The 21,465-nt window shown below is 43.0% G+C and overlaps 1 protein-coding gene across 6 annotated transcripts; it reads left to right on the forward strand.

Moving 5' to 3' along the window:
- The first annotated feature begins 876 nt into the window (after nucleotides 1-876).
- KLHL12 (kelch like family member 12) lies at nucleotides 877-20,323 on the forward strand. 6 transcript variants are annotated; one of them, XM_033153152.1, is made up of 12 exons: nucleotides 934-1,026; nucleotides 2,766-3,005; nucleotides 4,206-4,359; nucleotides 5,824-6,041; nucleotides 7,721-7,870; nucleotides 9,314-9,428; nucleotides 11,260-11,366; nucleotides 12,801-12,996; nucleotides 13,176-13,334; nucleotides 17,065-17,163; nucleotides 17,931-18,117; nucleotides 18,644-20,323. In XM_033153152.1, exons 2-12 carry the CDS (start codon nucleotides 2,823-2,825, stop codon nucleotides 18,768-18,770), a joined length of 1,695 nt encoding a protein of 564 aa, XP_033009043.1. In that variant the 5' UTR covers nucleotides 934-1,026; nucleotides 2,766-2,822; the 3' UTR covers nucleotides 18,771-20,323. The 6 variants fall into 6 exon arrangements, with proteins under 6 accessions (XP_033009045.1, XP_033009043.1, XP_033009047.1 ...); XM_033153151.1 differs by lacking the exon at nucleotides 934-1,026 and adding an exon at nucleotides 1,068-1,250; XM_033153154.1 differs by lacking the exon at nucleotides 2,766-3,005 and having other exon boundaries at nucleotides 877-1,026.
- Nucleotides 20,324-21,465: the final 1,142 nt, after the last annotated feature.

Consider the following 21,465-nt stretch of genomic DNA (forward strand, 5'->3'; position numbering starts at 1 on the left):
TCCATAAGACGCACAGATATTCCACTAAATGATCCTCCAGTTGTTGCTAACACCCAAAGGTGCTCTTTGCCAAAAAGAAAAAAGAAAAGAAAAGAAAAACACCAAAAAACAAACAAAAAAACCCCAGTCCCTGGGGAAAGGCATGGAGCAGCAGGAAAACAGCATTTGGAGGAAAGGGTGAAATCTTCATTATCCGAATCCTAAGTGGGATCCACACGATTCTTGTTCTTTTTTTTAACGTGGTCTGAGAATATTGTTTTTAAATGCACACTTAGTATGCAGTTTAGGCCCTTAGCAGTTCACCAACAAAGGCAACTGCACTCCCCATTACATTCTCTCCTGCATGGTGAGAGTGTATCATACTGGGCTAGATTAATAGTTTCCCTTTCAACACCTGAAAGTTTCATTTATTTAAAACAACAACAATAACAACAACAACACAATAGTCGTGGCTTTTTCCATGCCTCTGCATGCAATCTGACCTAAAGCCCAGGTCAAACTCCGGCCTGGAAATTGAGGCTGCTGTTTTTTTGCAAAACCTCCCACCAAAATTAAGGTTTTTAAAACCTATTTTTAGTAAAATCGCAAAAAAAATAAAAATAAAAACCAACACTTCTTATTTGGGCTGCCATACGCCCCTGGATTTACCAGACATGTTAGCCACTTTTCCAAAACTCTGCTCGACAAATACCGGCTGTGCCCGGGAAATTCCGGGCGTATGGCAGCCCAGCGACGGCAAGAAAAGAATCGCTTTATTTCCTTCCTTCCATCCTTCCGGGCGGAGTTATCCAGCGGGCAGGAGTTGGCATCGTGCAGCTTCGTTGTGAATCTCTGTTGCCTAGCAACCGAGGCCGAGCCGAATCCATCCGCCGCGCTTCTTCCTATTAAAAGATGGTTCCCGAAGCCTGCGGCTTGGCGTCTACCATAGTGACGTCATCCACGCGCGCCAGAAGCGAAGGAGGAAGGAGACGTGTGGGCCTGAGGAGCCGAGCCGGGAATCTCTCCCCTCACGGGGAGAGTGCGGCGGTGAGTTTGGACGGGGGAGGCCCCGAGGGCAGAAATGCTGCGCGGCCTGCCCCCTTCCATGTGCTGCTGAGCGGGGCTCCTGAGCCACCCCCTCCCTCCGAGGGCTTCCACCGGCCCAGGGGAAGAGGTCAATGAAGTCCTGGGGAAGAAGGGAGAAGGAGAGCTTCCCTTTTCGCTGAGCCACAGCTCCGTTCCCAGCCGCTGCTGAATAGCCAAATATATAGGTACCAGTATTTCAAAATAGAGATCTTGTCCTGCTGTGGGTTTTGGCGACCGCACTGGTAATAGTACCAAATTGGGTAGCTAAATCGTCGCCTAAGCAGGCGGTAGGTCAGCAGTGGGGGCCCTTTTCAGTCGGAGGGCCATATTCATTGCCTTCTGGGAGCCGCATGTCTGTGGTGGGTGGGGCCAAAGTGGGCAAAGTAGCAAATTTAAATTTTGCCTTTGTACTGTTAGGCTACTTTCTACACGCACTGGTACATGGCTCTCTAACTTCCACCCAGAAAAGCGTGAGGCATGATCAGAGGTCAGGAATGAGTTCCAACTAGGATAAATACTTGGGTGTGAAGCAGGGGAAGTGGCAGGTGAAGGACAAATAGCACCCTGGGGAACTGCATTTGGCTTCTGGGCTGAGATTCCCCAACTATGTGCTAGGTAATGGGAACCATTGCTTGAGCTGAGGTATATGCATCTCATTTAGGAATGCCCAAGGATTGTAATGTTATGTGGGAAGTAGGTTCATTGAAGAATTCAACTCCAAGAGAATATTATTCCCACACTGGAATGCCACTGGAATGGTCAACGAATCTCCTTAGTTAACACAACTGTTTGTGGTAGGGAGCAGAATTAGCTCTGAAATGGATGTTCTCTGCTCACATTATTTTCAAATGCTTTTGTCTTTGAACCATTACTTCAGTTGCTGCAATTAAACACCAAGTAAAACTTGTGTGAACCGTAAGTTATCTGCCGTTACATTCTTAAGCTAGGAGTGGCTAGGAGGTATAGCCTTAACAACCTTTGAAACAAGAAAGATTAGGCTACTATATTCTGAGTTGTGCACCTTTGTTTTGGAGTGAGTTCCATCAAATTCAGTGGTACTTGCTTCTAAGTAATTACTACAGCAGCAGATGATTATTGAGTATCTGCTATAGTAAGTTCTTGAAGGTTTATTAACATACATTTATACACTTTATAAAACAAAGGCAGAGGCTTTCATTGTAGAAGTCTTGTTCTATTGATCTACATTAGGAAATAGTCATATATTTGTGTCTCTCTTTTAACTTACAAATAAAATTGAAGTAATTGACGGGGAAAGTTAAATAGGTGGCAATATATGGTTTAACTTTGGCCACACTGTTGTGCTTTCCTGGACAGGTGGTGCTCCACCATTGTCCTTGCACTTAATCTTGTCTTGGTCTTTATTACCGGTAGTCTGTAGTTCTGAGATGCTTTGATGTTCTACAGTTTGCCTAGCACACATCTCACTGTAAATAAATGTGTACTGCTCTGAGATTTTATTGTATTAAAACATAGAATTTCTATGTTTTATGATATGCCTATGCTTCTGTTAGGTAGGGATGGTGGCCATCTGAATGTAGTTGAGTAGCACAATTAGAAGTGAATCAAGGTAGACAACAAGGCCCATGGGATAGAAGAGAGGACTGTCAGAAACCAAGATCCTCATTCTCCACCTCTTTCAAGCTTGATGCCATTAGTGAAGCAGACTCTTCTCTTAACAGGTTACTCATACTCTGAACCTACCTTCTCAACGCTATTGTTGACTGGAGTAATTCATTATGGCTCCTAAAGATATAATGACTAATTCTCATGCCAAGTCCATTCTCAATGCAATGAACTCGCTACGAAAAAGTAACACACTTTGTGATGTGACCCTTCGTGTGGAGCAGAAAGACTTTCCAGCCCATCGTATTGTGTTAGCTGCTTGCAGTGACTACTTCTGTGCTATGTTCACCAGTGAGGTAGGCAAGATGCAGAGTACACACATTTTTGTTTTTATTCATGCAAATAAGAAAGTTGCTTGTAATACAACTTAAAAGTGCAAAAATGTCATTAAGGTTGCAATTCTGTATGCATTTATAGCTTGCTCTTCACCAAGCAGCCCTAATGCACATTACGCACAAAGCCATGTAATGCTTTTCACTTACTCAGCAATTAAATCCATCTTAAATTGCAATCAAGGTCAACAACAGCACTGCAGTAGGGAACATCAGGTCTTATCCTTTACCCCTAAAGATCTAGACACCTCCCATCAAAAATCATACTAAGACATGGCCATTTGCCCCTTGGATGGGCATTTCACAACCTGGGGGCCACTACAGAATTGGCCCTCTCCCGCACTGCCACAAGAATCCTATGGTGGCAGTGTTGTTAGCAGATCTCAACATCCCAGTATAAGAAAAGTTAAATTGTAGGCTTCCTAATGTTTCAACTTTATATACAATTTAGCTTTCTTGGATATCTGGTCTTAAAAGAATGTTATCTCTGTTGCAAATCCACACCTTTAAATTGTTACTAAGCTGGCTGGCAAATGTGTTTTGTCTTCTGGTCCACCAGGAAGGAAGCTTTACAAATGTTGGTGGTTCTTTTTTAATTTGGCTGCAAGTGACCCATGTAAGTACATAATGGGTAAACAAGCCATGCAGAATTTTTGTAGGATAGAAAGGCCTTACTGTGCTTTCCTCTCAACCCTGAATTCAGTGTAATAAGGACTTTGCTGTAATTTATATGTAGAGGTGAATGTTAATTACTTTTGGTGAATTAATTTGCCTGCCCCTTGACAGAATATATTTAAAGCATGTTATTAAAGTCATTGTTTCTCTGATATTTAAAATAACAAAATAAAAAATAAAAAATTCCTTCCAACTTAATTGGTCTCTAAGGTGCTACTGGAAGGATTTTTTTTATTTTTTTATTTTGTTGTACGGCAGACCAACACGGCTACCTACCTGTATTTAAAGTAACACTTTTCAAAGTATTATCCTTGCACCAAAATGTCTGTAGGGTATTTGTTATATGTTCCATTTGCTGAAATATTCATGTGAGATTATTAATGCTTTGTATCTCTTCCCCATTGCCCACACTGTAGTTTCCAGGTTATGTTTTGGAACCCTGTAAAACCCAGGGAATAAAAAAGTACTTCCCATGTTTATAATTTGCAGCTTTCAGAGAAGGATAAACCCTATGTGGATATCCAAGGGCTAACAGCATCAACTATGGAAATATTGCTGGACTTCGTATACACAGAGACTGTTCATGTGACAGTGGAGAATGTTCAGGAGTTGCTTCCAGCAGCCTGTTTGCTTCAGCTGAAAGGTAATGACAAAAACATACAGTGTAGATCAGGAGCGAAGAGCTTTTGAGAATCTTTGATCTGTATTGCCCATTTTTTGAGATTTACAAAGTGGTGAACAGAATAAGAAAACAAATATATTTAGACTAATAGAAAATATATAACCAGCAGCTTCTGATACAGCATGAGCCTAACCTTGTCTAAAAGCCCACATGAACAAAAGCATTGAATGAATGCTTTTAGCTTGAATGAACCTATTCAATTGAGTGTGTCAATCACTCAGGTAATATGATTGAAAATGCCACATTGAAGATACCAGTGGATGATACTTTAGTGGGTTGGGGTCTGAATAAATATCTTGAACCATGCTCTCAACAGGCAGAAGGTGCTCCAAGGATTCACCAGAAGTGCAGCTTGTTTAATAAGGAAAGCCAAGAACAGTATAAAAGTCAATCAGGCCTCCTTTTTTAAATTAGAAATCTTGCCCTAATGAATAAAAGGATCACAAACATCTCTGCTTGTTCTTATTCAAGCACTGTAAAACATGCCTCATCAAGTGATGTGGGTGGGGATGTGGTATTTCTGTGGTTTCATGCCTCATGCATTGATTTTGTAATTGGACAGCAAATAGGAACTGTTCTCTAGTGCCACACTTTTTATATAGAATAGAAACTAAAATTTATAAACTGTCTTTCATAATGCATTCAAAGGCAATATACAGAAAATTATACAACCAGCATTACATATAAAATCATATTAAAACCCACATTACACCATAGTAAAAGGTACCGGTATATACTTTTGCAAATTTTCATACAGGGACTCTTCAGTGAGAGTTTCTCCCCATCTTCAGATTGTTAAACTTGAAATTACTTACATGCTAAGAACTGCAACCCTGCTAGCACTGGTTGCCAGCCCCACTGCTGCTTACCAACCCTCCTCCTTTTAAGCCTGGCCGAACCCCCCTCCCTGTTATGTAGCAGTTTGCATGGCTGCCCATTGGCCACACAGACTTTAGCTTGATGACATCCTTACAATTTTATTATATACTAAGATCCTGAACATTCAGTTATCTGAGTTATGGGGGGAAAGCAATCCTGAGAACAAATGAAAATATAAAATTGTAAAACTGCTGTTGATTAGTAATTTGGGAGCATTTTCTGGGTAGTAAGATATTTATGTCTTTGTGAAAGGGTAGAGATTGTTTTTGTAATATGGATTAAAATACAATAGTTAATTAAGAATGTATTTTACTGGTGTCACACCATTTTTAGAATTTATTACCCCCCCCCAACCCCCCAACCCCCAATACTAACTACCAAGGAAAATGGCAGGCTGGTGAAGATAAAAAGATGGCGTTTTATTTACCAGATTGGTGTTCATCAGAAAAATGGATGGATTTGTTAAGCACAGCCCCCCCCCCCCTTAAACACTTTTCAGAACAGTGACTTAGCCCTCTGAAGTGCAAATCATGTCATTTCTCACAGGAGTGAAGCAGGCTTGCTGTGAGTTCCTGGAAAGCCAGCTGGATCCTTCCAACTGTTTGGGGATTCGAGATTTTGCTGAAACGCACAATTGTGTTGACTTAATGCAGGCAGCTGAGGTTTTTAGCCAGAAGCACTTCCCAGATGTAGTTCAACATGAAGAATTTATTCTCCTAAATCAAGAAGAAGTGGAAAAGCTAATAAAATGTGATGAGATTCAGGTAAAATATTCCTCCTTGTTGTCCAAAGCAATGCTATTAAGTTCTAGTATTTTATATAGGAACCAAACACAACCTAGGAATTAACCGGTAAAGTACTATGGGGACTGACCGATGGAATTCATACTTTGGAGGTTAGCAATTTACAATCAATGAGCACTTGTAAGATCTTACTAGATTTCTGAGAATCCTAGTTTTCATTTCAATATAAAAGCAAGTTGGTAGCCTTTACAGTTACCAAGATCTGTTAAAGGAACAATGGCAAAAGAGAGAATGTGAACAAAAAGGGGTTAGAATGGATGCAAGGCTAAAATTCTAAATTCAGGGCAGAAAAGGGGGCAGGGTGTAGGAGGATGTACAAGATGTAAGTCTGGAATAATCAGTACAGATTTACAAGGAAGCTCCCTGGAAGACCTAGAGAAGAGCTATATATGTCACTGCTCTCAAGAGGAGCTCTTACTTGCTTCTCCAGGAATGCTCCCTGTGACACAATGAACAGTAGCCCTTGAACTCTCAGAGAAACATGAGAGTGACCAGAGCTTATGCCCTTGTGCCCCTTTTCCCACCGTGTGTGTGTTAAACCAAGATTCTGAATGTCCAAACAGGGCTTTTGAGGCACTTGGTGTGGGTTTTTTTTTAACAGTTGGTCCATGCTCTTAAAGAGTTATAAATCAAGACTTAATTTTGTGCTACAAAATCATTGGCAGTAAATGAATGATTTAAAATTTGTGGAAGCTGTTGAAGATGGTTAAAGTGAGAAGTGCAGTCTTGCTAGTTACTCTGAAAGATTTTGAAGCATTTTGTACGGCACCAACCAGATCTTAAGCACATTTGTGCTTGTAAATATGATCACCCTTTTATCAGTGGGAAAGAGCCCTCTTTGCACTACACTCATGCTAACCCTATCTTGTTAAAATATATGTTTGCCTAGGTTAACATTGTGTCCCCCTCTTAAAAGAGCAAATCCAAACAAAGTTGTATGGGGGGTGTTATTGTTTTTTACTTTGATACGGAATTTTGTGTTTTTATGTTGTGAACCGCCACAAGATCCTCAGACAGAGGATTAGTATAGAAATTTAATAGAGAATAAAAATAAAAGGGACTGCACTTTCTTCAGAAAAAATGCTTTTTAAAAGAAAAAAAACTTGCATGGTCATGGTGAGGAATGTGTGCTGGTCTTGGGTTGGGGAATGCGGTACAGTTTAGGGAGGGTTGCAGGGGGGATTGTTGCAGTTAACTGATTAAATTTTTCTATCCTTATTTTTAAATCTTGCTGTGATTTATGTGGAAATTGTTCAATTTTGATGTGTTTATTGATTTTGACTGCTATGGTTATATTTGTAACTATGTAATTTGTTTCAAGCTGTAAGCCACATTGAGCATGGTTTTAGCTATGGGAAGGCGGCATACAAATAAAAGGATGTATATCACATCATTGACATTGCACATTATAAGCTTGTCATAGTTACATGACAAAGTTACACATTTCCCCCTCTAGAGAGCTGCCTGTGCTTGCTTTGCAAGGTGGATCTTGCTTTCCAACTACCATATTTTTCTGTGCAAATGCAGCTTCCCCACACCAGAAGTACAGTCTATGCTGCCCCCCTTAAAGTAGTCCCTCCTCCCGTGCCATAGCCATTTATTTTTCAAAAGACTGATTAATTCCATGCCTTTTCTTATAGGTGGATTCTGAAGAGCCTGTCTTTGAGGCTGTTATTAATTGGGTAAAGCATTCAAAGAAGGAACGGGAAGCATCCCTGCCAGAGCTTCTGCAGTATGTGCGCATGCCACTACTCACCCCACGCTACATTACCGATGTCATAGACACTGAGGTAGGGCCAGTTGCCCTATTAACCTCACTCATAATAGTAACTTTGTAATGTTTTCTAGCTGATCCTTTGCATATATACATGTTAGAATATGGGAACAAAGATTAGTACCCCTGCAATTCTCCCTTAAGAGAAACCCTAACCCCAAACCCATCTGCTTTACTGTATAAGAACTTGAAAAATTATCTGAAGCAAGTCAGCTGAACATGCCTCTCAGCAGTGAAATGAATGAACTAACCTAACTGCTCCCCATTTCCCCTCCTTCCTTCAGTAACATGTACAGTGGTACCTCTGGTTAAGAACTTAATTCGTTCTGGAGGTCCGTTCTTAACCTGAAACCTGAAACTGTTCTTAACCTGAAGCACCACTTTAGCTAATAGGGCCTCCCACTGCTGCTGCGCCGCCAGAGCACGATTTCTGTTCTTATCCTGAAGAAAAGTTCTTAACCTGAAGCGTTATTTCTGGGTTAGCGGAGTCTGTAACCTGAGGTACCACAGTATTAATACTGGAGGTAGCCATGAGTTCTGTGATGCCTAAACATAGAAATGAGAAAGACAATCCAATTCTGGTATAGCCATTGTGCAGATAAAGGGGGAAACTCGGGTCTGTACGTCATTAGTTGTGTATATTTAATTTCCACCTCCATGCTTAAAAAAAAAAAAAACACGCCATAATTTTCAGTTATTTGGCCACAGGCCCTAGCTATTCAGATGACTTAATATAACAAAATAACATCAGTTCTAATAAATGTAATACAGCTAATTTGCAATCTACTACACAAGTCAAGGTTCCTTTGACAAAAATTTGCAGCTACCATAGAAAAAATAGGCTGCTTTCAGAGTAGCCTTCTTTTTAGTATTAGCAAGTAGGTAAACAAGATTTTTGCAATTTTGGCCAATGGGTTCTTCCCTCCAATAACCGAGGAAGGAATTTCTGTGCTGTATGCTTGAAAATTAGGACAAAAGAAGGAAGCTCACAGAAGGCTACCTGCCACCCCTACCCCGGGCAGTCCTTTGCATTGCCTCAAAAAGGGGACCTTCCTGAATGGTGTGGGATGAGGCATAGGGCTTTACTAAAGGAAGAGAGAATTGGCCAAAATCAAATTCACAAATCAGAATCCTTAGTATATAATTTTACATTCAAGCCAATTAAGCTAATGCAAAGGTCTTCTGAAACCAGTGTTTAATCCTGGAAACTGTATTTGAATAAAGATTTCTGTTGCATGCTCCACCAGCATGGTTTTTCCATATATTGTATATTACAGTACTTGAATTAATGTAACTGAACTAATTCTAGATTAATTTCATTAAATATTAGGGTTTTTTGCAGTGGGTCATAATGTGCAAGTATTTCCATTCTTCTACTAGCTATGGGGTATATTGAAGAATTGTAAAAGTGTATAAAGAATTGGGTAAAGTGAAAATAATGCCTGTGTGTCTTCTCCAGCCTTTTATTCGATGTAGTTTGCAATGCAGAGACCTTGTAGATGAAGCAAAGAAGTTTCATCTAAGACCTGAACTTAGGAGTCAGATGCAAGGTCCCAGAACCAGAGCACGTTTGGGTAAGCATCAGAGAAGTGCATATCAAAATGGCTGGGAAAGGGTATAGTTTAATGTCTTCTGCCATTTGGCAAGCTCAAAATGAAGCAATGCTTCATGTTTATAAGGAGTCTGTTGTTTAGTGTATCTGTCCTATCTGTCCATACTTTCCCACATGGTATATATGACTTAAAAGAGAATGAAATTGGTTAATACTAGCTTGCATGCATGCCTGGAAGCTATTGTTATCATGAAAGACAGCCGTATACAGTAAATTGCATCTTACAAACCTGGTATAAATGATAAATAAATTTCTTAACTTGTGTTCCAAGCAAGAGAGAATCTCTGTATATGATAAGCAAGCATATAAAAATACTTCTGTTGCAGTATGGTATTTAATATTACTCTCAACTGAAGCATTGTGTAATGAAGGCTTGTTAGAAGAAAATGAAAGTAAGTTATTAGATGATATTACAGCTCAGTGGTAATTTTCAGATACTCAAGCCTTTGCCTGACAGGCATACAGATACTTACTATTCTTAGATTCTGTATAAAGCTGAAAATTCAACCTAAATTTGTTAATGACAAGCTGATGATGCTGGGAGAAATTCAAAGCATATTTTTTTTGAAAGACAACATGTTCAGGATGTTCTGGAAAGTGAGCAAAAAGACTTTTCATGTGGTACGACAAACATCCTTGAAGCTTCCCTATTATCTTCCGGATTGGAGCAATTAACTGGAAATTAATAGAATGGACTTGCCAAGGGCAAATATGGTTGGGAAACAAAGCCCAAGTGCACAACTGCAAAATGGGCTGTAAAGTTGTCAAGAGAGTGAGATGAAGATTATATGGCACAAGCTAAGCATGAGTCATCTGTGTGGTGGTGGTGTTGAAAAGAAAAGAGCAAGGGTTATTGGCTTGGATTCACAGACATTGGATATTAATACACTTCAGTTTGGCGTTAAACCAAATCTAGATTCTTAATGTCACACTTATCTAGCCTTCAGTAGATTGATGGGCAAAATAACAATCTTAAGGCTGTTGTTAATACAGGATTAACTATTCCTCGCAATCATCTAAGAAAATGCAAAATGCAGTGAAATACACCAACTAATAGATAGGTTTGTTTAGATGCTATTGAAATATTTAAAAAAAAAACAAAAAACATTTAAGCTTCATGATTTGCAAATTGTGTCTTGTGTTTAAAGTGGAAGCAGTATAGATTTAGGCATAATTCAAGGGTGGCAAGTGGAGGGGGGACTCCTAAGACTACAAAGTGCAATGAAATCAGTTGCTTAATAAAATAGATGTCTCTTGCTAGAGAGTTTTAAAAGGTTAGGCAATCTGTCAGGAGTGGCCTAAGGGTTGTATTTAACAACTTACCCAGCAGCCATAGGAATTCTATGTAGATGCGTTAAAGGCCTGACTGAGAGATGGATTGCTCCATCCACCTCAGCCAGCCCACTTGGTTTCCAGTCTAGCAACAGAGGAAGGAAAGTCTCTTCCTCCACAACCATCACAGAAATGCAGTGGGAGAATGAAACACCCTATCCTTTCACCAGTCTGCAATTTCTTAGTAGCCTGCATTTCCATGCTGACCACGGGTGATGGACTTCAGTTCTCCACAGCTGGCATGGAAATGCGGGCCACTAGCTCCTTAGCATGTTATTAAAACATAAAATAAAGGCTAGTAACACTTGTGCTTTTATTTTCAAGGCTGAACTAGTGTGTCACTCAGTTCTGCTATTCTTGACCCACTACTTAGAGTTAAAGTGAACACCTGTACATCAATAACGGAAGTAAAAAGTATATACTCTCGGGTATTAACCTTAAAGTGGTCCGTTTTTATTCAGGTGCCAATGAGGTTCTCTTAGTAATTGGGGGCTTTGGAAGTCAGCAGTCACCTATTGATGTGGTGGAGAAATATGATCCGAAGACACAGGAATGGAGTTTCCTACCAGTATGTAATTGTTTGCTTTATCACATTTTTATGCAACAGTATAATACCAGGTACATGCTTTAATTAAACACATGTTTGACCAGTCTGATTAAGCTTACTAAGGCTAACTGCACTTACTAGCTAATGCATGTAACAGTGCCTCAACACCTTTAAAAAAAAAAAGAGATGAGGGAATTTAAAACAGGGAAGCAGCAGTTGGGAGTGTTTTACCATCTCCCTGCCCTCTGTTTTTCCTCTCAGATTGCTTTTCCTCCATGGTGTGGACATACGTTTGCAATTGAAAATGCTTCTTTTGAACCTTGTGTTTGGAAAAGTTGCTGCAGGGAGGGCTTCACAAAGATGTTTCTAATGCAGGCATCTTCTCCACGTAGGAAAATGGATAAACCCTGTAGTCCCATTGTTGTGAAATTGTGGGCTGGATTCGGCCTGGCAAACCAATGCAGATAGCTCACCACACCTTGGCAAAAGCCGGCCATCCCTTGCAGCACTGGGCTGAGAGGTGTTTAACCCTCTGCAATGGAGGATTGTGTGTGTGCATCCACATGTGTGTCTCAGTGGCATGGAGTTGGCTAACATCTGGCTAAGAAAGGGTTAGCCAGCTCTGCTGTACAGCATCATCTGTGGGCAATAGTACATGTGTCTCTGACCACCTTCTGTGTGCTGCAGGAGCTGGATGGTGACTTCATACCAAGTATGTGGGTGGCAACATAGTCTTGCACACATGCTAGGATAATAATTACCAAGAATTAACTGCGAGTCAGATGTCCTCAGTTCAAATCTCATCTCTTCCTTGAATTCACTGGGTAATCTTGGGCAAGCCACACTCTTCCATTCCCACCAACACCCCCCCTAATAATTTACACCCTCAACTCCTTTGGGAGGAAGAGTAGCATAGGCTTTTAATAAATAAAATAATACTGCCCTTTTTTGCCTTCATAGGGCTATTATAAGGTTTGTCCAGAAAAGGCATGTGAAACTATTTGAACCCATGAAAGCATTGTACGTATATAAATGTTAGAAAGGCCTCTTGTGTAAAGTAGTCTGAGATGAAGAATTGGGGAGGTTCTGGATGAGCCATCACAGAGCCATCTGAAATTTAAATTAATGTTTTCTAAATCCCCTGGTGAGCTGTTTGCTTTCTGTATGTCAAAGCCTTTTAATACTCATTGCATTCCATTGAGGCTCTTCTAGTCTCACACAGAGAACCTCAAAAGTGTGCTGCATACTGAAGAGGTGAGCGTGTGAAATTGATTATATTGAACATATTGTTTTAGATAACCAAGATATATAGAAATGATAAGCCCTGACACATTAGTGCAGCACCTTGTCTATATTGATTGCACTATCTCTGTATGGCATCACTAGTAAATTGCAGGTGCCCATCATACCTAGAGATACCCAAAAAATTGCTTCCATTTTTTTCTTTATGCATAGAGTATCAGCCGTAAAAGACGCTATGTTGCCACAGTTTCCTTGCATGATCGGATATATGTAATAGGTGGTTATGATGGCCGTTCTCGCCTCAGTTCTGTGGAATGCTTGGATTATACATCTGATGAAGACAGTATCTGGTACTCTGTGGCTCCCATGAATGTTCGACGGGGCCTAGCAGGGGCTACAACCCTAGGAGGTATGTATTGGTAAATGTATTCTAATTCCCCTACTAATCATTATTGCTGGAAACAATCTTAAGTACATTCATTTTGCAGGGAAATTAATTCATTTATTCAACTGACATAAATGCATATTTTTAAAATACTGATTTAAAATACTGTGATTTGTTTAATTCAGTTAACTGTTGTGTTACAGACATGATCTATGTTTCTGGAGGTTTTGATGGAAGTCGGCGCCACACCAGTATGGAAAGATATGATCCCAACATTGATCAGTGGAGTATGTTGGGAGATATGCAGACAGCTCGAGAAGGAGCAGGACTGGTGGTTGCTAATAATGTTATCTATTGTCTTGGTAGGTAACCTCAGTGTATTTACAAATTTTTATATGGTAGTGCCTCAGCTGCAGTCTGGTGAAAAGACTATGCAAGAAGCTGTAATTAGGAAGTGATCTTGCAAGTTTCACAGCATTTGTAAGTTCTGTTTTGCCCTGGAATGCTCATCAAGTATGAAAAGTTTCTTCCATGGAAAGCCTTTGAATTCAGAATTCCAATATCTGAAAGCAGTAGGCTCCATGTATAAATGTAGAAACAGAGCAAAGGCAATGAATTTTGCACGACAGAGCTCAGGAATTGTTGCATTGCATTGGTCCTGTATCTTTTGGTTTTTAAGAGGTGACTTAATATTCAAGAAACCATCCCCCCAAAAATCCTTAGTAGGTGCTCAAGAGATGTTCAGCACAGTAGATGCAGCAGCCCTCAGCTCCACAGGCTCCTCAGCCTACCAACCCTGAAGCCTCTGCCTCCAGGATCCAGATGCCCAAGCCAGGGGCGGAGCAAAGGGGGAGCGTTGGGGGCAGTCCGCCCAGGGTGCCACCCTGGAGGGGGTGTGACACTGGGCGCCCCCCTCCCGCAACGCCCAAGCTGAGCCCCGCGGCCACCCGGTAAAAAGCCACGCTTGGCCGAGGGGCTTGCAAACCTTGGTAAATGCTTTGCGATTTCCGGCTCGGGCGGAGGCGAGGGGCAGGTGCCCCTCCCTGGCCCACCCCTCGCCTCCGCCAGAGCCGGAAATAGCAAAGCACGTGCCGAGCAGGTTTGCCGGCGCCGCTCCGTAGCGACACATGTGTCATATGTATTGATGCTGCACATGTGCGCTACGGAGCAGCACCACCAGCAAACCCCGAGCAAGCCACAGAGCAAGGCAGCCTTTCTCCACAAGCTTGCTCACAAACCTGCTCTGCCAGCGCACGCTTTCCTTCTTCCCAGGCAGAGGCGAGGGGCGGGCGTTGCTGCACGTGAGCAGCAACACGTACAGACTGCGCATGTGCGCACTCTGTACGGGGTGCTGCTCACGTGTGGCAGGCTCAGGGTCCCCCGCAGGGTGCGGCGACGAGCAGGGCAGGCAGGCAGTCGGCCGAGCAGGAGGCTGGGCGAAGGAGCCAGAGGAGGAGCCGCGGCCGTCCCGCCCTCTCTCACAAGCTGACTCGCTGTCTGCCGGGGAGCAGGGCAAAATTCTGGCGCGGTGGCCAAGCGCACACAAAGGAGCCCCAGTGAGTCCACGCAGCCGGGTGGGGCACCAGGGAGGGACTTCCGTGCCGCCGCCGTGCACTTTAAGGCAGAGAAGAAATTCAGTCCCTAGTCGGGGGCGCAGAGAAAACTCCCTGCCTCATTTGTGAAAGGGAAAACTGGAGAATGGAGCAAACAGGCTTGGATTTAGGGAGAAATGAGAGAGCAACACAGCATACGGGGCGCCAAGGGGAGGGGATGTGTGGAAAAGGCTGTGCGGTACCTGGGAGGCGGCCAGATGGTTTGGGCTATAACTCCCTGCCGGGCAGTCGCCAGGTTGCAGGAAACTGATCTCAAGCCCTCCAGTCTGCCCAGAGGGCAGGTGAGGCAGACGCAACGTCCAGTGGCTTGGGGTAACAAGCTGCCTTGGGAGTTGCTCCCCCGTTCCCTCCCCAGCAATAGTCCTTTCAAAAGGTGGAACCCCACACCCTTTCAGTCTCAGTAGATGGAGTTAGTAAGGCAGCCTTCCCCAATTTGGAGCCCTCCTAACAGGACCAAATTAAGACATTTAGAGGCCAATGGCACTTACAAGATTTTGGTGCCCTCATATATATCTATTTCAAAACATAAACAACAGCAAGCCATAAAATAAATAATTTTTTTTTGAAATGAAACAAAACCTACAGCAAGATGGAAAATGTTTATTTTTGTATATTTGTACAAATGATGTTTATTTTTGTTCATCAGCACCGTATGGTCCATGGTAAATCTGGCAATGGAATATTTATATGATGCCCCCTTTCCTTTGATGCCCTAAGCGCTGGCTTATTTTGCCTAATGGTTAATCAATCCAGCCCTGCCTGCCAGTGTTTTGGACTATAGCTCTCATGCAAGCAGTAGTCCAAATCCTACGGAGAGCACCAGGTTGAGGAAAGCAATAGTAAGAATAGTGAGGGGGCAGGCTGGGGGGGAGGAGGTAGTTCACTGAGTAGCAGATGCAGAGACCTTGCGAGAAAGGCATGTGGGTGCTGCTTTAATAGATCAGGAAGCAGAAGAGTGAGGGGCAGGAAGCACTCCGATCTTTTTTATGACACCACTTAGTCTCCAAGATTGTTTTGAGTCTTCCTACTTTTTATTTCCTTAATACAGTCTCTTGGCATTTTACTTAGTCTTTGCATAAAAGCCAGGTACTCCATGGACAATGTAGCCAAGCAGAACCAGAGCAACAAGGAGAAAGTAAAGCCTCATTAGCTACTAAGCGCACGCACGCACGCACGCGCGCACACACACACACACAGAGTAAGAACTATAGCTTTCATTATGCAAGCAACAATAAGTTCTGAACTGCCACTGTACATCTCTTTCCCTCACTTTGAGAACTTCTAAAACGTGGAGATCAACATGTCCCCATTGCCAACATCTTCCTATAGTGTTTACAGGGATGCAGGTGACGCGGTGGTCCAAACCACTGAGCTTCTTGGGAAGGTCGGTTCAAATCAGTTTCAGATATAGCTATATAATCCCTAGTTTAGTAAGATAAGACCTTCGGAGCAGGCTTTTTTTTTTTTTTAAGGAAAGTGTTTTATGAACTGCCCTACTGCCCTACCCTCCACTGGGCTTCCCGGTTCCTGGAAATTCAGCCTGTGTGAAGAAAATGAGACTAGGCAGAGTAGATTAGATCATACAGAACATAGTGAAATCACAATAAATAAAACCTCCCCTTCAGTAGTTTCAAGTACTACTACAGGTTCCACATAATATCTGTACTGCATTGTTTACTGTGACAGCACCTGCACTTTGGAACTCCCCGCCTATTGCAACAAAACACTTGCCTTTGCTAGACTCTTTTCGGGCACCTGCTAAAAGCATTCTTCTTTAGGCAAGCATACCTAGATGCTTAGGAAATTGAAGTAATTTTAATCTTAATATTTTAGCTTTTGTATGTTTTAAATTAGGATTGTTAATTTTTCTTGATTTTACTGCTGTGGTTTTTTTGTTTTTGTTTTGGTAAACCACTTTGCAGGTTTTCTAAATAATTTTTAAATATATAAACAATAAATATAAATAAAATAACACAAGCCAAAACACAATCCATCCTGTAGATTTAAGAATCTGTCCACAGTCGCCTACTTGTTATCAGAGGCCCAGAATCCACATTCTTTTGTAAGAAAATATGAAATAACACAAAACTATTTTTGTGGGCAAAAAAATCAATAAAAATCAATGGGGGGGGGTTGACAAGAAATTTTACGCACCGGGTACCACCTGACCTTGCTACACCTCTGGCCCAAGCCAGCCACTGCCACTACTGGCCACCTTATTTCGCCAGCCAGCTTGGAGATCTGCTGCTTCTATTGCTGCCAGCGGGCCAGTTACAAGTCAGTCTGGCAGGAGGAGTGTGGGAACAAGGAAGGTTGGTAGAAACAGTGGACAGCTGGCCTGATAATCCACTTTGAGCTGATCCTCAAAAAAGCAGGGCTTTCCCCCTTTCCTCCTCTAAAAACTAGGTGCGTCTTATGTTCAGGTGCGTCTTATGGTGCGAAAAATACGGGACTTTAATGGGTTTCTCTATGTTTTCAGGTGGTTATGATGGTCTGAACATCTTAAATTCTGTGGAGCGATATGATCCCCACACTGGGCACTGGACAAATGTCACTCCAATGGCCACAAAGCGCTCAGGTGAGAGTCCTGATCAGAGTGGGGAGCTGTTGACAGTATACCAGCTGTCTTTAACAGTAATAGTGGTTTAATAGGGACCATCTGTTTAGAGAATTTTGTTCTTGCTTCTCCCTGCAATCATACTCCTACAGAGTAGAGCTCCTGAAGCTTCCAAATAATGAATCTGGAATTTTCCAAGGGCACTAGTAACCAGCCTTCTTCCCAGCAGCTCTCCAACTACCACAGGGTTGTATCAAACAGTGCATGGAGTTCTGCTCATGCAATGTGACTTCCGCTTCTCCTCTCCCTGCATGCTCCCAACATCTGCTGCAGACAGTCCCCCAGCTTCCTGTAGCAGATTGTTTTTTTGGCGGGGTGGTTAGGGTTAGGGTAAGATAAGATGTCCTATTACATTGCACAAGCCTGTTTTGTGAGGAGTGTTAGAAACAATTCATAATATCTGAATAGCCTTCACAATATAAAACACTGGTTTTCTCTCACTCCTTTATACAGTTAAGACTGTTTGCATACTGTCTTTAGCTGTATACTTTTATTGGATATCTTTAAGCAACTTTGGCATCCTGTGCAAACATTACGGTTCCAGGAAGATTACTTTTCCCCTGTCACCTTTGCAGTGGTAAACCATGACTATTAAAAGAGGCAGGCATTATGATAACTTCACCCACCAAGGGGCCTGTTCATTTTCAGAAGGCAAGAGGCACAATCTTCCATCCAGATATGCCTAATTGTGGGATTTGGTGCCACATTCCATGGTTTTTCTTTTCCAGGAGCTGGAGTAGCCTTGCTGAATGATCATATCTATGTGGTTGGAGGGTTTGATGGAACAGCACATCTCTCCTCTGTGGAGGCATATAACATTCGCACAGACTCATGGACAACAGTGACCAGCATGACAACCCCCCGCTGTTATGTGGGAGCAACAGTCCTGAGGGGACGACTTTATGCCATAGCAGGGTAAGGGGGCCAAGCTTCACTCAGAAATACCTGTAAGCCCTAGCATAGCTGGAGCGGTCTATCTATATTTTTTATAAGTGTAATAGAAACCCAGTAACAAGGCAAAAGGCCCATCTGATACAGCATATTAAAAATTTTTGCACACTGAGGCACATGATCAAGATCAAAAATGCAGGAGGGGTGAATGCTGTTGCGCTCAGGTCTTGCTTGCAGGCTCTCTATAGGTTTCTGTGAGAACAGGATGCCAAAATAGATAAGCTACTGGCATACCAAGGCGTGAGTCTTCCTTCTGTGAAATTGTAAGCTGTGGATTGGTCCATAGGGTGGGTTTGTGGTAACATGATCCAAGATGGACATGGCAAGTGTTTCCTTGCACTGACCTCTCACAAAATACAAGAGTTCTGTCATCGTATGACTTAATAGGGATGGGTGTGCCACGACTCCAAACTATTATCAAGTCATCATCTCCTTTTTAAGAGTTCCAGACTTCAACATGTTCTCATCAGTAATCTTCTCTCATGTGTAGGTACGATGGGAACTCGCTTCTGAGCAGTATTGAGTGCTATGACCCTATCATTGACAGCTGGGAAGTGGTGACATCACTGGGAACCCAACGGTGTGATGCTGGCGTTTGTGTTCTGCGTGAGAAGTGACCTTAGGGGGAAGGCCTTCCGAGAGCATGTCTGAGGAACAAAGAGACTATGGGAGAAAGTACTGGCTCACTTGCAGCTATTGCTCTTGTAGCTGTGGATGCAGTGACCATTGCTATCTGGCCTGCGCTGCAGACCTTCAGGCTCATTTTCAAAGCTACTGATTCCATTTAAAAAACAATCCACACACAAGGCACTTTGAACTGATAACAGAGAAATCACATACTCATGTAATGATAACCCTGCGAAAGTGAGTTGCCTAAAGCAGTAAAGATGTCTATGCCTTCTGGCCTGCTGCATCTCTAAGAGCATCGGCACAGACAAGGAAGTTTGAGCTTGGCACCCGATGGTTTGTGCCTGAATGTTTCTATGTACCAAATATGCTGCAGTGCAGACATACTGTTAGTGGGCACACTGTTTGTTTTTGGACGCTTTTTACGTTCTGCACAGACTTGCATGGTGCTGGGGAGAAGAGCCAGAAACAGGCTGATGCATGCAACTGATAAAGACTCTGTGTGTTGGTGTAAGCAATCTGGCCTTCCACCGTAACGGAAAAGGGGGCAGCGGAGACTATAGCCTGCTGGAATATTAAGTCTTATCTGCTGGGAAGAAAGGCAAGCAGACAGAAAGAAAATACTGAATTTCATGTTTTTATCAATTTTACCTGAAGAGAGGGTGTGTGTTCTAGTACTTGTGAACAAAAACCTGTTTACATCTGCTATCTAAGCCAAGTTTTTTTAGTGTTAGTGGAGCAGTGAAGTAGCAAATCTTGACATATTGGCAGGAAAGAGTATAACGTGCTCTGGAAAGGGTGCATCTGCCCAGTCTGCATTGCAAATGTCTCTCCAATCTCCACAAATCACTGAACATCTCTTCTCAACCCCACACTGGTCTTAAGCCTGATACCCTGTGCAGGCCTTCTGCATGAGCATTGTCAGCACAGGTTGTCTTACACTCGGCTTTTATTTTCTTGTGCTTCTGCTTTAGCACCAAAGTAGGAGCATGATACTTTTTTTTCGTTAAGAGCACACTAATGTTTACAGTGCATTGTAGATTTACCTGGTGTCATTTCTCTCCAGACCCAATTACAACAAGGCATTTCACGTGAACTGGAACATTTGCTCAAGGCATCTCTTTCGTGGCATATTTATGATTCTCCTTGCCTATTTTAATACCCCTCTGGTGTGTTATGGAGCCTGTACTAGATAGGTGAATTCACACCACATTGCTGAAATGGACACCTGAGCCTGTGGATAATGCACCTCCAACCCCTCATGGATGTGCCCTAAACTTTCAGCATGATCCTGGAGCTCTCTCTCTCTCCCATGACCCACTGAGCCTCTTCCTGTGTCACACAACTCTATTGGGAGCCAAGGGGTGAATGTATTTATTTGCTGGGTGATATTGATTCCTTGCTTTGGGGATATGGTAGCATGGGAGAATGATGCACTTTCAAATAACACTGAGTTTATAAGTCCTGTCCTATCACATCAGTGTTTGTGATTCATTTCTTACGTATTTTTTAATAAAAGTATCTCTGGTACATGTGAACATTTGGTCTCTCCAAGTAGGTTGCCTTTATTTTTGCAGTGCTAGTCTCTAAACCATTTTTTAAAATCTACAAGTATTTGTTGGTGAAGTGCGCCTTTTATGTAGGCTTCTTGTGAGGAGGTGCCAACTGGGCATTGGTGGAGTCAACATTTGCCCACTTTTCTCTTGTTTCTCTTTTTTACATCTTATTTCTTAAAGAGAAAGTAAAGTGATGGGGATTAAGAAAATGTTTATAGAATACAGTAATAGAATTGTAGAGTTGGAAGGGACCTTGAGGATCATCTACTCCAGGCTTCCTCAACCTCGGCCCTCCAGATGTTTTTGGCCTATAACTCCCATGATCCCTAGCTAGCAGGACCAGTGGTCAGGGATGATGGGAATTGTAGTCTCAAAACATCTGGAGGGCTGAGGTTGAGGAAGCCTGATCTACTCCACCCCCCTGCAATGCAGGAATATGCAGCTGTCCCATATGCAGATCGAACCTGCCAGTGGGCATATAGAGTCGCTTTGCTGCCCAGAGCAGCAAACGCGGGGGCACCCCCCGGGGGCGGGGTGCCGCTCCGTGGTGTGCGTGCATTGTGGCGTCTCGATGCATGCGCGCTATGGAGTGCAGTCCAGGCTGCCGGATGCAAGCAGCCACTGTATAGACGAGCTGCGGCAGCTCGTCCATGCGGCGGCTGCTTGCGCACGGCAACTCGCAAGGCTACTGGGCATGAGCTGCCACACAGACGGGCTGCCTCAGCCCGTCTGAGCAGTGGTTGCTCACACCCAGCATCCGGGACAGAGTGCGCACATGTGCAGTCCATGCGGGATTCCGCACTTGGGCAGTCCGTCCTGGATGCTGGGCGCGAGTGGCACCCTGTCTGTGCGGCAACTTGTAAGGCTGCAGCACGTGAGCAGAGAGTTGCTGTGTGAGCAGCCGCCGCACGGAAGTGGTGCCAGGCAGCGGCTTGGGAGTCGTCGGAGGGTGGCGCCGAGTGTCACCCCCCCCTCCAGGCTGGAACTGGGGGCGTGCCGCTCTCAATGCCCCCACCTTCCTACGCCACTGGAACCTGCAACCTTGGCATTATCAGCACCACGCTCTTAACCAATTGAAGATTATTTTTACTTAGGTGCGCAAACTGCATTTGTGACTTTCTTATCTTGC

This window comes from Lacerta agilis, chromosome 6 (genome assembly GCF_009819535.1).
Source record: "Lacerta agilis isolate rLacAgi1 chromosome 6, rLacAgi1.pri, whole genome shotgun sequence".
Classification (NCBI taxonomy): Eukaryota; Metazoa; Chordata; class Lepidosauria; order Squamata; family Lacertidae; genus Lacerta; species Lacerta agilis.

What these genes read in the sequence shown, in the direction of transcription:
- KLHL12 (XM_033153152.1), top strand. Translation starts at nt 2,823, where the DNA reads ATGGCTCCTAAAGATATAATGACTAATTCTCATGCCAAGTCCATTCTC. An exon ending in CAGAACCAGAGCACGTTTGG is followed by an intron (nt 9,429 to 11,259) that starts GTAAGCATCAGA and finishes GTTTTTATTCAG; the next exon opens with GTGCCAATGAGGTTCTCTTA. An exon ending in TAATGTTATCTATTGTCTTG is followed by an intron (nt 13,335 to 17,064) that starts GTAGGTAACCTC and finishes CTATGTTTTCAG; the next exon opens with GTGGTTATGATGGTCTGAAC.